Source organism: Phyllostomus discolor, chromosome 2 (assembly GCF_004126475.2).
Source record: "Phyllostomus discolor isolate MPI-MPIP mPhyDis1 chromosome 2, mPhyDis1.pri.v3, whole genome shotgun sequence".
NCBI classification, from domain to species: domain Eukaryota; kingdom Metazoa; phylum Chordata; class Mammalia; order Chiroptera; family Phyllostomidae; genus Phyllostomus; species Phyllostomus discolor.
This window is the reverse complement of record NC_040904.2, coordinates 102,207,639-102,222,925: the sequence shown is the minus strand read 5'-3', so window position 1 is coordinate 102,222,925 and position 15,287 is coordinate 102,207,639. Positions and strand designations below refer to the sequence as shown.

Below are 15,287 nucleotides of genomic sequence, written 5' to 3'. Positions count from 1 at the left end.
TGAGTGGTTTGGGGTCCTACGGTCTCGCCTCCCACCTCTGCCCCCTCTCATTCCCTTCCTATCCCGTCCTATCCCCGACAGATGTCCCCAAGGCCAGGCCAGGCACTCACCAGATTTGGAGTAAAGCACTAATACATTATTCCGGGTCCTGAGAAGTTTTTTCAAGTCCTTGGGGTCAGAGATCCTCTCGATGAGCGAGGAGACCTTTGTGGAGGAGAGCCGCACTGGCAGGACCACCTGGGAATCAAGGAGACGGGGAGAGTGAGCCCGACAAAGGCTCCGGGCCTGGCCCAAGGCAGAACGGGTGCCTGAAGGTGTGCTGCCTATAGCACATTTTACTTCAGAGGAACAGGGTACACTGCCCCTTCTCCTAAGACCAGAGCTGACTTTTTAACCCCATGCTCTCTCCAAGCCACCACACCCCAGACACTTCCCTGTCATCTCCAGGTCACTGTCTTCTCCATGCATGAAGCTGTGCAGACTGCATACGACAAAAGCATGCTGCCTGGACGTACTTGCCACCCACTTTATCAAGCCTCCCTGGGAGGCTGACATCTCTATTCTATTCCGTACCACACACTGGCGCGGTGTGAAAATTCCATCCCACTTAGAAGCACCAAAACACAAAATCCACAGAAATTAAGATCACCTCTGATGTTTAGGGTGAGAATGGATGGGTGGGGCATTTCCTGCTTTTCCCACTCAGCCAATTATCTCAGGAAACCAGCCAACAAAAATGGGCTAGTTGTCTCCAAGAACCCTGAAAACCTTGGACACCGGAGATACCAAGTCACCTGTGCAGGCATGACGGGTAAGCTGAAAGCAGTGTGTGAATGAGTGAGAGTGTGTGTGAGTGAGTGAGTGAGTTGAGTGAGTATTTTAAAAGTCTGAACAAGGAGCAATCACACAGCAGACCCCCTCACAGTGGCCAAAGCCCCTTGCCTCGCTGGCAGCAAACACAGAGCTTACTAGACGGAGACTGTAAACAGAAGAGCTCCGCTGGGAGACACCAGGCAGACGGTGGACTGCGGCCCTGAGAGACAACAGGGGATTCAGGGAAGTCTACACACTGAACCTTGAGATCAGCCATCCCCCTGAGCCCCATGTCCCGCATGCTGTTGGTCTTATTTACCCAGACCGGAGATTGGAGAATTTTTCTCTGGGGCAACTGGGTAGCACAAGACAAACCTAAAGACAGTGACTTGGAGATTCTCCCATGAACCAGCTGAGTTCCCACTCAAATCCCCACCTCCAGGCCCTCTCACTAAATAAACAAGTGCCCGCAGTCCCCCCACCCCCACACTCAGTCTAATCACGTGCTAGGGCCTTGCTTTTCAATACCTACAGACAACCAAGGTCCATCAGACAGCTGAGGGGAGCCCTTAACATGAAAAACAAGGGCAAAACAAATTTATGGAAAGATAAAATTTAGATTAAAAAGGGAAAAGAACAGAATAAAACAACAAAACTATAATGATTATTCTCAGAGAAATAAAACAGTGCGTCCGTAAAACAAGAACAGAATGTTACGAAAAAGGAACAAAGAATCAGGAAAAAAACTCTCAGAAAGTAAAACTCATAAAAATGAAAAAATCACAATGCAGTTGAAAGTAGAATTGAAAAACATCCTAGAAAATAAAACAAAAAGATTGAGAAATTAAAAAAATGGACCAAAGGATAAGAAAAATAACAAGCTAAATCCACTAAGTGCAAGAGCCAAATTAAAGGAACTCCAGAAAAAGAAGAAAACAGAAGAAAAGAAATTGTCAAAGAACAATTGAAGAAAATACCCCAGAACTGAAGGATGTGAGCTTTCACCAGAGAGGGCCCAGCATCAAGGAGAAAAAAAGAGTAGATCTGAGTTTCACAAAATGAAAAAAGATCAGGAGTCAGAACTGGCCTCAGACGGGCCATGGGCACACCAGACGACAGCGAAGCCCTGTCTTTGTAATTGTCAACTGCTGTGACTGCCAGCTGGCATTCCACAACCAGCCAGACTTCAAAAGGGAGTACAGGTTTACTCAGCCTTAAGGTCTCAGATGTGCACAACTTACCACCAATGCACCCTTTCGCAGGAAGCTACTGGAACTCATGCTCTACCAAAACAAGATGTAATTAAAACTGATGAAGACACGGAATCTAGGGAACAAAGGATCCCAGAGGAAAGAGGCAAGAAGGATTACCATGTCAGTGGTGAAGAGGAAGCCAGGGCAACTGTCCAATAGCCTGCAGAGCAACCAACCCAGAGAGGGGCAAGGACGGGGGGTGGGGAAGGACGTGGTCAGCAGCAAGAGGCGACCATCGATTACCTGACGTGCTTCATCATTTCAGTCGGTTATCCGACCAAAGTTATACCGCTAACAAGAAGCAGGACCAGGACCTGAACCCCAGTCTCTCTAGTGACCCCATGCCCTCTCAGTCCACTACCTCTTTGCAGCCAGAAGTCTTGAGTCTGAGCTCTACCACTCGACAGCTAAGATGCCTAAGCAACATCATGCAACCTTCTGGAGGCTTCATGCCTGGCATCTGACGACGAGATGATAACTTTTCTCATGGGACCACTGTGAGGACAACCTGGGATAACTCACCAGACATGCTTTGTAAATTATAAAGCATTCCAACAGCATCATTACCATCATATATAACACAAATTCCCATCTCAGCAGAGAACACAGAAATGTGGCCATATTCTGGTGTTTCTAAAAATAATTTGCCGTTAGGTTTCAAGGCTCCTTCTCCCCAGGGAACACCATTCAGGAGGAGGAGCTGAGGAACTGTTCCCCCCTCATTCTGCCCTGCCTGAGCCACGGACGATGCCTAAAGACCACTGCCCCAATGCAGCCCCCCTTGAGAGCGCACCGAACACTTAACTACACCTGATTATTACACGTTATTCATTCTGCTGCTCCCAGAGAGCTAATGGGCTTCAGATTAAAAAGTTCACAGCTCAGTGGACATGGTTAAAGGGGGAAAAAATCTGTTGGAAAAACACATTGATTCTGCTGTTTTTAATCCTCAAATAATCTGCAGTTAAGAAAAACAACTGCCCTTGCCCAATGCCCTGGTATTCTGACCTGTGGACCAGCCCTCCTGAGACTAGCAGGCACCTGTGCTTCTGAAACTGGGGAGAAGGAAAAGCGGAGGGAGGGTGAACCCAGGGCCCACCTGCCCAGGCAGCTTGGTGGTGCACAGCTGGGCCACAGCGACGACACGGTGTCTACAGAGGAAACCGCAAGAGTCAGGTCTCATGGCATACCCACAGCTTCCTTCCTGTGAAACCCAGTGAATCCCTCAGGCCATCTGATCAGTGGCCACCCTCAGAGTTAACAAACCACGCCCCAGCCAGCCACCAAAACTTCTGACCCTGCGCTGACCCTCATGCAGCAGAGAACTTAAGCTCAACCAGGGGTACACTGACCACACTGTCTCTGCCTGAACGCTATCACCGGGCGTGACAGTGGGGCCTGCAGTGGGCACTGCCCACAGCCAGCTCTTCACAGAGGGTCTGTCTGCTCCCCACCGGCCCTGGCAGTACCCGGTCCCCTAGGCCAGGAGCTGGCTCTGCAGGACAGGGCCCAGAACCGTGCCTGGCACCTTGAAGGTCTGCAGGAAATGTCCATCCAGCATAACAAACACGACGAGGCACACTGGTTACCACACTGCTGACCTGTGCTGAGACCACCCACTAGGAGTGTGGCACCCAGCGAGCGCATGGCAGCTCTCCGGAGACGTGGCAGGGACCACTCACACCAGACAGACCATAGCACAGTTGGTGAGGGTCTGGGTGGGGTGTGGTGGGAGAGGGCAGGTGGGGCCAGGCTGGAGGTCTTGAAGCCTGGCTCAAGAACTTCATTTGGCCATGACCTCAGACTGGGCAGCTACCAGGAGGCTGGAGGTGCAGGAGGTAGAGGGATCAACTGGGTGGCTGCCATAGTGGAAAGAAATGGGTCAATCCAAGAGCCTCAGGGAAAAATAACAAAATTCAATGACTATTCATATGTAAGCAAGGAAAGAAGAGAAGAGAGACTAAAATGACCCCAAGGATTCTGGACTAGGGGCTGAACAACAGCCAAAAATGAAAGACTTGAGAAGCAGCAAAGGATTTTGTCTCATGCTGAGGAAGGTGGTAATCATCTCAGGCATGCAGACATGTGGACAGTAAGACACCCTAATACACGCTGGAGAGGAAGCCTCAAAGCCTACAAGGTCTCAGGACAGAGGTTTAGAGGGAGAAGCCCACGGAGGGAACACCTCACTTGAGAGGAGGAGGAAGGACAGGAGGACAGACAGAAGGAAAAGGTGGGAAGTGCTGTGTCAACACAGAGCAGGGAGGAGACACAGAAAAGCAGTGATTGATCCATAAGCAAAGGCCATGACGACATGCCCAGACATTAGGAGAGAATCTCAGTGGCGTGGGGGCAGGGGAGTCAACAGCCTTGTGCTGAGAAGACGGCACACCCAGCACAGCAGTTGGGGTGACAACAGAAGGAGCACAGGTGACCCACCAGGGTCAGAAGAATGAGCTGTCTCCACTGCCCATCTGTGAGCACAGGAGAGGCAGGGTTTGGAGATTTGGGAGTGACAGGGGAAGACAGGCAGGACAGCCAGACCCAGGGGGAACCCGGGGACTTGACCTGCCAAGAGCTGAGATGCTGGGGTTAGCATCACCGAGCAAGAGTGGGGGAGGATGAAAAGCCCATGTCTGGCCTCAGACAGACCCTCACCTTAGCAAGCAAACACAGGGACAGGCAGAAGGGCGGCCTTTTCCTCCCTCCCCTAAACCCAAGGGGATACTCCTCCAGCCACTTAACATTCTCCTTTCTCCTCCACTTCAGTCTATTTTAACCTTTACAGTGTGCGCGCTCCCTCCTTCCCTTAAGATGCAGCTCCAGTGAGCCGTTTGGCCTCGCCCCCGGCGCCTTCCTGCAGATTTCTTAAGTCACGACCCACAAACCTTGATAACAACAATAACTACGGCAACAATAACAGTGTTAATGATGCACGAACTCTACTTTATCAAGCCCTCAGGAGGGGAGGGCAGTGCTTGTGAAGTGCTTCGGAAGCCAGGAACCTTTAAAGCCAGCCACGGAACTGCTGCTGGCCTTGGCAGGCTCTCTGCATTCTCAGTCCTTCGCTTTAGAGGTAGAAGAGAGGAGGGGGGGAAAAAACCCCTCTGTTCGCCATGCAAACTCCTGATCAGCTCCAATAACTGCTTCCTTTCTGCTCACCCACCAGCAGCTTCAACAGGATTTGTATCACTGCCAAGCTGCCCTCACGGGCTGGGCTGAGACCCATAAACCATCCCCCCAGTGCAGAGCAAAACAAAGCTGGGGAAGGATGGCCCGCCATTTGCAGCTGCTGGGAAAGAGGCCCCCAAGTTAAGCCCCATTGGCCTCAGAGAGCCCCCCACCAGAATGCCTTCCTAGCCCCCAACCCCTGTCATAGTGCAGCACCCCCCTCAGAACACTAGGACCCTCCATCAGTGTAGCAGCCCCCTCTACCCTTAAGCTCCTTCCCTCGATAGAGTACACAGCCTTCTTCAGAGCCCAGCAGCACCCAGGGTCCCTGCATATACATCCTCTCCTCTCCCCACCCCCACCACTGCAGGAGACAAGGGAGTGAGGAAACTGGATTCTCTCCTCCTCTTCCGGACGCTCTATAGTGCTCTCCTAACGGGGGTCTGCCCATACTGGGCCTGCCAGACAAACGGCCCTCACTCCTAACAGCCCACTCTCATCTGCTCCCTTTGTGTTTTCCCACCCCTCAGACACCACAAAGAACTGCTTCTGCAGTCAGACAGACCTGGGGCCAAACCAGGCACCCTCATTCATAGCATGGTGATCTCCGAAGTTACTGCACCACTCAGAATGTCATTTCTCCACCTGTAGAGTGGAGGGAATAATGCTGACACCTGCCTTGCAGGGCTGGCCGAAGATTAAACGAGAGGGGAGGAGGGGACAGTACACAGAGAATCTAACATAATGCTTGGCATACAGAAGTACATAGCAACTGTAATTATCTCTAGTAGTCGCATTAGTGAGAAAGGTCATAGAGCAAGGACAACAGTAACGTGGGCACCACCTCTTCCTCTCCAGGTCCCAGCCTGCAATCAGGCAAAACAGCCAGCACATCCAGGCAGGAAGGAGTGTGCACGTACACATACTCAGCATCGTGCAACCTGGAATAACCACCCATCTGCACAGCGACCCAGACGGGAGGCCACGCAGCACATGTTAAATGCTCCTTCCAGGTTTTGTGCCCACTTGCCCCTCACAAAACCCGATGAGCGGGTACTGTTTTCAACCCACAGAAGAGGAAACTGAGGCTCAGAGAGGCTAAATTACTTATCAGGACCACACAGTAGGTCAGCAGCAGAGCTAGGACCTGGGCTTAGGCTCCCAGCTCCTGGCCAGAGGTGATGGTCTGCTTCTCTCCACCCCACTAAGCTTCCTGGACTCGGGGCAACCCAAGCTAAAAAGAACACCTCCTTCCCAGGCAGGCCCCGCCAAAACAGCCAGGAAAAGCCCTCCTCTTCCAGATCCTGCAATAAGGAGGGTTCCAGCTGAGATTTACACTAATCCTCTGCTTCCCACAATCCCAGAACACCTGTGGTCTGCCCCGATTCTCAGGGTCCTGGGGTCATTAGCCCCCATCTGCTGTCAGTCAGGTTCTGTCCAGAAGTCCGTGCCCCTTCCCACCACTCTCCCCCTCTAGCACACAGCACACACAAGCTCCTCCCTCTGCACTTAAGCTCACCCATCACTGCCACCAGGCTAAAGAGTCATACGATTCTGGAAAATAATAGAGAGAACAGTCCTTGTCACATTACACTCTCAGCTTTAAAAAATCTCCTGATCTCTGGGCGTGTGCCAGCACCCTCATGTCCACTTGAGCCAGGGAGGCTGTCTGCCCTTATAGACTCATTACTCAATGCAGACCATGACACCAGAGGTATTCAATTACATAAAAGCAGCTTGCTAAAGGAGGGCGATTTAAGGACAGAAGTTTTAACATTTAGGAAAAGGGTGGAGGTGGGACTTGACCTTTTTTGCTGTCACCTGAAAAAAGATATCCTTCTTATGTTGGGAAGCTATGAAGAAGCTGTGAAGAATTTAGTGTAACTCACATTTTGCTCAAAATAGTTTTGAAATGTCAGAATCCAAAAGTCTAGATTCTTAAGAGGCTGGTGGTAAAGGGATCCAGGAAAAATGTTAAAAACAGATGACCTAAACACAAGGTCAGAAAACTTGAGCCAGTTGAGAATTTAGAGCTGGAAGTTTGGTGGAAGGAGCCCAAAACCCAACTTTTGTGCTGGCCCTGATGTTTACTGGCTGTATGACCTTGGATACAGGTCCTCTCTTCTTGGTCCTCTCTCTTCTCTAAGTCTCGGTTTCTGCCTCTGTAAGTGAAGCGGCTCTAAGTGATTTCCAAAGTCCTCTCTGGCTGCGGGGTTGGGCAAATCCACCCTCCCGGCCGCTACCAGAGAAGTGCTGTGAGGCGTCTACACCCTGCGCAGCTGTGCTTCTCCGCCACGGAGCCAGCACGTTAAAGCCCCACCTCTCAGCCTCGTGGTGGCAAGTGTGGCCATAGGACTGAATTTCAGCCCCTGGAATGGAAGCAGAAGTGACATGTAGCAACCTGTAGGAACTGTCCCTAACAAACATCTGGTATAAGTCTTCTTAGTCCTCTCCTCCTTCCTGCCAGCTGGAATCTGGAAAGATGACTGGAACTCACGCAGCCAACTTGAGCCAATGAGAAGAAAGGACTAAGTATGTGGAGTAACAAGAGAGAAGGTATCTGGGTCTCTGACACTGAGAGTGATATATTGGCCCGAGAACACCCTTTCCAGGCTTCTACGGGAGTGAAATAAATGATCTTTTAAAGGTGCTATCACTGTGTTTTCTGGCACATACACAAATAGATCTTGAGTACCTACTGGAACAAAAGCTTTAACTAGAAAAAAAACATTAATATCTACTCCAGTTAGGATATTTCAAAGTGTCTAAGGTGTCAAACCATGCATTATGCTTCAAATAAACTGTAATAAGGAAAGAGACAGACTATCAGGTTTGATTTGCTATGTTCTTGCTAATTACTCAGGTTTCAGTGTGCTTGTTCTTGTCAGGTATCTTGGTCACCTATTTGGAGGTAACAGCTACCCACAAATAAAAGGAAAATTAGCTAGTAACACTCCTATTTCCCTGCAGCCTCAGCCCTTTACTAGAAGGGAGGCCACTGCAGGAGACTGAAACGCCAGGACATGAGCTGCAGCTTTAGCTGGGCTGGTTGGTTCCCTGATACAGGACCCCACTCGACATTCTCCACATGCCATCTCTAGCCTCGAGGCAGACCGCCAGAGCCCGGGACTCAAAACCTCCTGCGGCTGCTCAGCCTAGAGGGGCCCAGAAGGCTGTGGGAACTAAAGATGTCAATCCACAGAAATCCCTGTCCTCCTCTCACCACTGCATCGTGAAGAGTTTCCGTCACCAGCACGTTCGAATTTCTTCACTTCCCATGTCATTCTGTCAGCTTACCACACTCTGAGGAGAGCACACACGGCTCCGTGAGGATTCCATAGGTGAGCACATGCAGTCCTCAGTTGTGCCTTCGGGCCCGCACTGTCCGGAATGACCTGCCTAGACACAGCCGTGTGCATGAGTCTCAGGGCTGCCCCAGGGCTGGGGGTGGCATGCCAGTGCTCAAAAAGAGTGATGTGCCGTATTACACTCTATTTATTTTAGGAAACAAATACCTGTGCTTTCATAATTCAAAATACAAAAAATTATTCAAATTAGATCTCAACACAAATCTTGAATGAAGGGTCAAAGCTTTTTTGTTTTATTTTGGGTTTTGTTTGTTTGTTTGTTTGTTTTAAGTTGAGAATCACCATTAGTGAATTTCTTAAAATACAGGGCCCAACTATCCATCACACAGTGCTGGCAAAAGCCTAAACTAGTACGATTCTTTCGGAAAGCTAGTTGGCACAATTTATCAAGCACCTTAGCAGTACTTATGCTCCCTGCCTGTGCAACTCCACTTTTGGGAATCTGTCCTGAGGAAGCTAGCGGAGACTCTGACACAGACATGACTCACATGGTCTTACTCACAAGAGCCAAAGGTTGTAAACAACCTAAATATCCAACAGTGGGGGAATGGCTGTTTAGAGAAAGTCACTTGACAGAATAATATAGCCATTTAAACAATGTTTTCAAAGATGGTGCAATGGAAAAATACTTGTTTTGATGTTAAGCTTTATATGATAAAATTCAAAATGTGCATGGTATGTGATGAATACCACTATATGCAAAATTATGCTCAGAAAGAGACTAGAAGAAGAAAATGCACCAAAGTAAGCTTTGTTCTCAGAGAGAGTTTATTCCTCCTCTTTATTTTTCTAACTCACTGTAATAGACATGTCTGATTTTAATATTTAAAGAAAAAATCACCACCATTTGGCCACCATCTTGGAAATAATTACCAATCTCGAAGTATATCACCTCCCCAGAAGAAAACAGAAATGCACATGAGGAAGCCGGGCTGAAACTCCCCCGACTACGGGACCCACGCTGACATCACCAGTAACAGGTCACATGGACATCACAGGCCTCCTGACAGAAAGCACTGAAGAGAAACATCATCAAAAACCAAATTAAGCAACATTCTTCAAAACTGTCATGGTCACAAAAGACAAAGACTTGATGAATCAGTCCAGACTGAAGGAGGTTAAAGAGCCAAAGCAATGAGATTCAATGTGCAATTCTGGACTAAGTCCTGAGCCAAAATTCAGCATTACGTACGTAGAGGAAGGGCATGATAAAAACAAATGTGACAAAAAGTTAGCGTTTGTTGAATCTGTGTAAAGGGTAGATGGGAACCCTTGTATTCTTCTTGCAAAATATTCTATCAGTCTGAAATGATTAGAGTTAGAGAAAAAAATCTAAAAAGAAAATACGAAAGATGCCCAAAACCACCAAATACTGCCTTCCACCGTCCTTCTGATAAACCTCTGCCTCCAGCAAGCGCCCACAGGCACTTCCCACAAAAGAGCTGTATCTATCTGCCCTCGCCCTGGCCTGGTGGCTCAGCTGGGTGAGCGTCATCCCATCCCATACCTACAAGGTGCGGGTTTGATCCGTGGTCAGGGTGCATTTGAGAGTCAACCAGTCGTCAAATGTGTCTGTCTGTCTGTCTGTCTGTCACCCCCACCCTCCTTTAAAAGAAAAAAAAAAGAGAAGTGCTTATCTGCCCATTCTTCACTTCCAGCTGACTGCCATTCCTCTGCTTACCCACCATTTCGTAGTTCTTTTATAAGACCTATTACATGGTATCTGCAAAGTATTTTGCATATAACACACACTTAGAATGTCTCGGACAAGCAAGAGATATACAAAAGAACATTAATTTTAAAATGTGAGTAATGTATGCCCCTTCAAAGGGCAAAATTTAAGCACCTGTCACCAACCACCATGGCTAAACACCATTCTTCACAAGGAGTGAGGCCTAACCTCAAACCAAGTTTGGAGATTTCACCACCAATACTCCCCAATGTTCAGTGTCTACTCAGCAGCCCTCAAAATAAAAATGAGCACCATGAGTCCCTCAGTGGCAAGAGTGTGTGTGTGTGTGTGTGTGTGTATGTGTGTGTGTGAGAGAGAGAGAGAGAGAGAGAGACAGACAGACAGACACATGAACAAACAGCCACATTGGCCCTGGGATGTGGAACCCCGACTGGCTGCAGCTCAGGGAGCTTAACGTGTTTATGAAGAATGAGAGCCCTGAGTAGTGTGAGCCAGTGGGTTGAGCAAAGTCCTGCAAACCGAAAGGTCACCAGTTCGGTTCCTGATGGGGCACATGCCTGGGTTGTGGGCCAAGTCCCTGGCTGGGGGTGTGCAAGACGCAACAGATAGATGTGTCTCTTGCATCAGTGTTTCTCTTCCTCTCTTTCTCCCTCACTTCCCCTCTCTCTAAAAACAAGTAAAATTTTTTAAGAAAGAATGAGAGAAATAGGAAAGTATTTGGCAAAGAACAGAACCCAAGAGCAGATTCTTTAATTCCAGACTTCAGGGCCTAGGGATGAGCCCATGACAAGGGTAACAGCGGAAAGTACAGAGTGCTCACTGTGTGAGCAGGAGTGAGCAAAGCAGGTCTTGCGATTATCTAATTTAATTATCTTGGCACGTGAATGAAGTCGGCACTTTCATTATACCTATTGACAGAGAAGGAAACTGAGGCTAAGAGGAGTTCTAAAACTTGTTCAGCATCACCCAGCAAGTAAGTATGAGAGCTGTGACCCAGACCCAAGTCTCACAGACTCCAGCGCCCAGTCAGACGTACGGAACAAAGAGACAGCAGCTTCCCGGAGCCACGCACACTAACCACTCACTCCTGCAAATACAAAGCCAACTGTATTTCTCATATTCTGCTTCCTTTAAAAACCCCATTTTACAGGTGGGCTACACACTGCAGCCCCCCCATACCCCCTACAGCACAGATGTGGCTATCAACAAGAGACAGCGCAGGGGCAGGACAACTCATCCGAGAGCTCATACGAACAGCTTTTCTTATCCTGAAATTGCAACTGCAGTGCATTTAACTGGGACTTAAGATCCTGAAGCCCTAACGTTCTGGAAAACCTCTTCAGGAGCCTAGAGGGCGTTGGGTGGCTGCCAGCCTGTACACACGTGACCTGGGCCAACAAGGAGGTGTGGGGAGAAAAGAGTGAACTAGGCAGCAGGGAGGAAGAGCCGGTGACTCCCCACTCTGGAAATCCAACCTTGCCTCAAAGCTCTGGTAACTGACAAGAAAATAACAATTCCATGCTTGTGACCCATGTGCGCACTGTACATGATCTCGTCCAGCCTCTGAAGTTGAGAGTCCCGACCAGTGTATTCCATCCCTGGAGCCTCAACCCAAGAGCTGAGTCATAAAATCAATTCAGGGGGTCACCACCTGCACTTTGTAATGACATTAAACGGAAAACATTGGGGTGTGTGCCACAGGCAGCACGTCTACATATTTAGTGAAACAAACATACAAATGTATGTTTTATATATGTGTATATATACTTGGTTATAATGTAAAAATGTATAATTACCCTTGCAGGGGTCAAAGTAAAAATGTTTGAAAACAACTATAAACAATCTGTCTGGGATGCAGTACTCTCCCCACTTTAGAGATACGAACGCAGAGGCTCTAAGGTGCTCAGGGACTCGCCTTGGGTGAAGCCTAAAGTGGCAGTACCAGCACTCAGACTGGATGTGTGAGCACAGATCTGACGCTCTTCTCTTTGCCCACCAATGTGCATACACTTCGCACTGACGTCCCTTGAGCTTCCTCTCACGGCCTACAGCTGCACCCAGAACACGATCCAGTGACCAGAAAGCTCACTTTCTCTTCTAATCTAGCTACTGAATGTGACCAACTAAAAAGAGCTGCACTGACAACCTGATCATCTTCCCCCTGCTGCCCACCAGCCTGCAATTCCCCACGTGCCTTCATAGAAAAGCAAAAACCACACACACTCAGCCAAGTGATGCCTTCCAGTGCCAGCTGTGCGTGTGGCTCACGACACGGGCAGAACTTGTGCCACACCACTCTGACCAGAGAGGCACCCTTGGCTACCCAAGTATTACCCACCCTGTAACACTAAGGTTGTTAACTTGTAAGCTTGCCTGGTCAGTAGCTGCACAACAGTTCCAAGAACAAGCTTTTCAGAAGTACAAATTCCTGGGCCATATCCCTGAAGTCAATCCATTTTTACACATTCCCCCTTACGGTGGTTTGGATCCACAGCCCAGTTGGAAAACCTCTGCCACTGGCCCACCTTTCCGAAGCCCACCCTCTGGACCCCATGTCACTTGCTGATTCACAGCCAGACTTTCCCACCCCCGATTCTCTCCTGTCCACTCCTCCGCCCTCTCAGATCTGTCCCACCTCCACCAAAAAGGCTCTTGTGGGGGTTCAACAATAATTTCCATGTGGACAACCCTACAGGCACCTCCACTTCTCCGTTTGCTCACCCTCTCGAACCCGGGCGGACACTCTTGGTCTCCCTTCTACCTCTCTAGTCCCCCTGGTCTGTAAACCCTCATCTCCCTACCCTTTAAATGCTGAAGCTCCCTGGCATTCACTCAGTCCACCTTCTCTTTCCTCTCGCCAACCCCCAACCCCAGTGTGCGGGGCGGGGGGGGGGGGGGGGGGGTGTTACCCACCTTCTACGCAGCAGCCCTAAATTAACATCTCCAGCCTAGACCTCCCTTCCCACCACACCCTCACATCCTGCTCACTCAGAAGTTCTCAAAACAGGGTCAAGTATAATTCTCAAATGTTAAAAGCCTAACTCATAAAAACAGATATTGAGCATATTTTCAAGTGTTATTGAACTCTTTAATAAGGGACCCACTAAAATGACAAGTTACAAGAAGCTATAAAAAAGAAAAATGATTAGCCCTGACGGGTGTGGCTCAGTGGGTTGGGTCGCTGGTTCGATTCCTGGTCAGGGCACATGCCTGGGTTGCAAGCCAGGTTTAGTCTGGGGAAGCATGAGAGGCAACCAATTGATGTTGCAAACTTCCCTCACACATTGCTGTTTCTCTGCCTCTCTTCCCTCATTTTGCTTCTCTCTAAAAATAAATAAAATCTTTTTTTAAAAAGAAAAAAGATTAAAAAAAGTTTTTCAAAAAGAAGTTATAAGACAGTAATGTACGTATGATTGATAAAAGAAAAGAATCCTGATATGAGACTGCTAAATTTGATTCTGAACTGGTAAATGTCCTAGAGGGCAATAACCTTCATGTCTCTCTTCTTCACCAAATAGACATTATTTACATCATATCTCACTTCACAGAGGATGGGCCCTAAAGAATAATATGCAAAGTTACATTCTCCAGAGCACTAGATGGCCCTTAGGTTGGCTTCTTAGACAAAGCTGCAGGATGACATGTTACTAAATCCTCTTTCATTCCCAAGTTCTTGGAAAACTGTTCTTTACCGTGGGATCTATGCATTTGTATGGGGGAACATCACATCCCCACAAATCTCTAACTGAAATTTAGCCTTCCCTTTATCGAGGATGTGGGTACCAAATAGTAACACTGGCAGTACCTGTGACTTTACCATCAACAGAAATCACATCTCCCATCACACTACGATTGGTGTAAATATCGTGAAACACTGTTTATGCTACTCAATATTAAAGAAATTAGCAAACCTAACACTAGACCTTCTTATATGATAGTAATAAAATATGTAAATATAATTTTATTACATATTTGTTATACTATTTGGATAACTGTGTTGCAGTATCTCTGATTCCCTTTATAATCCCATGTGTTCTGTTTTGTACATTTAAAGCATCACTCTAGCCCTGGCCGCTGGTTCAGTTGGTTGGAACTCTGTTCCACACAACAAAAAGCTGCGGGACCAATCCCCAGTCAGGGCACAAACCTAGGCTGTGCGTTGGATCCCCAGTCAGGGTGTATTTGGGAGGCAACTGATCAATGTTTCCCTCTCACATCGATGTTTCTGTTTCTCCTCTTCTATCTTTCTCTTCCCTCCCCATTTCTTCTCTCTCTAAAATCAGTAAATATATACATCCCCAGGTGAGGATAAAAAGAAAATTTTTTTTAAAGAACACTATTCTGAGAAAGGGTCTTTAAGTCCCCAGAGAAGGCTTTTCTGACTCGCTGCACTAGGCTGGGACCCCTGTTACACATTCTATTACACCTTATACTTCCTCCTTCCAGTACTTTCTACCTGAATCAGATAATATACTTGTGGCTCTCCCACTGAGCAATGGGACAAAGGGATGGTGCCCATCTTATTTATCATGACATCCTCAATGCTGTAGCGTGGTGTGTCTGACTCACAAAAGACACCCAAGAAGTATCTGTCTAAAAAAAAGATTGATCAATCTGTGGAACGAATGAACACCTGTGACACGTGGAGCATGCAGATTGTGGCACACACTCCTTTGAAATGAGGGGCAGGTACAGCACTCTGCCCAGGACCAGCCAGGTGAGGCCCCTTCACAACAGCACACAGCTGCCTGCTCCTCTGGAGCCTGGCCTCCTGGGCCCAGCAGCACAGCTTCCAGCCAAGCCCCCGTCTGGGCTCCAATACTAAACCACCTGTATGTTCAAGCCCCACCGTAGGGCCCTCTACCTGGATTTCCACTAACCCCTTCCAAGGCCAGGATGAAAGGACCTGCTCATGAATTGAAGACATCTGCTCTTGCCAGGGGTTGAAGACATGGTGGGACCCTTTTTGGGGGCCGGATACTCCACCCC

The 15,287-nt window shown here is 48.3% G+C and overlaps 1 protein-coding gene across 1 annotated transcript in view; it reads right to left on the bottom strand.

Moving 5' to 3' along the window:
• PDIA5 (protein disulfide isomerase family A member 5) overlaps nt 1-15,287 on the bottom strand; it is an 88,594-nt gene that overhangs the window by 67,424 nt on the left and 5,883 nt on the right. Inside the window, exon 2 of the mRNA XM_028504516.1 lies at nt 111-237. Coding sequence (XP_028360317.1) covers nt 111-237 — 127 coding nt within the window. The remainder of the gene's footprint in view (nt 1-110; nt 238-15,287) is intronic.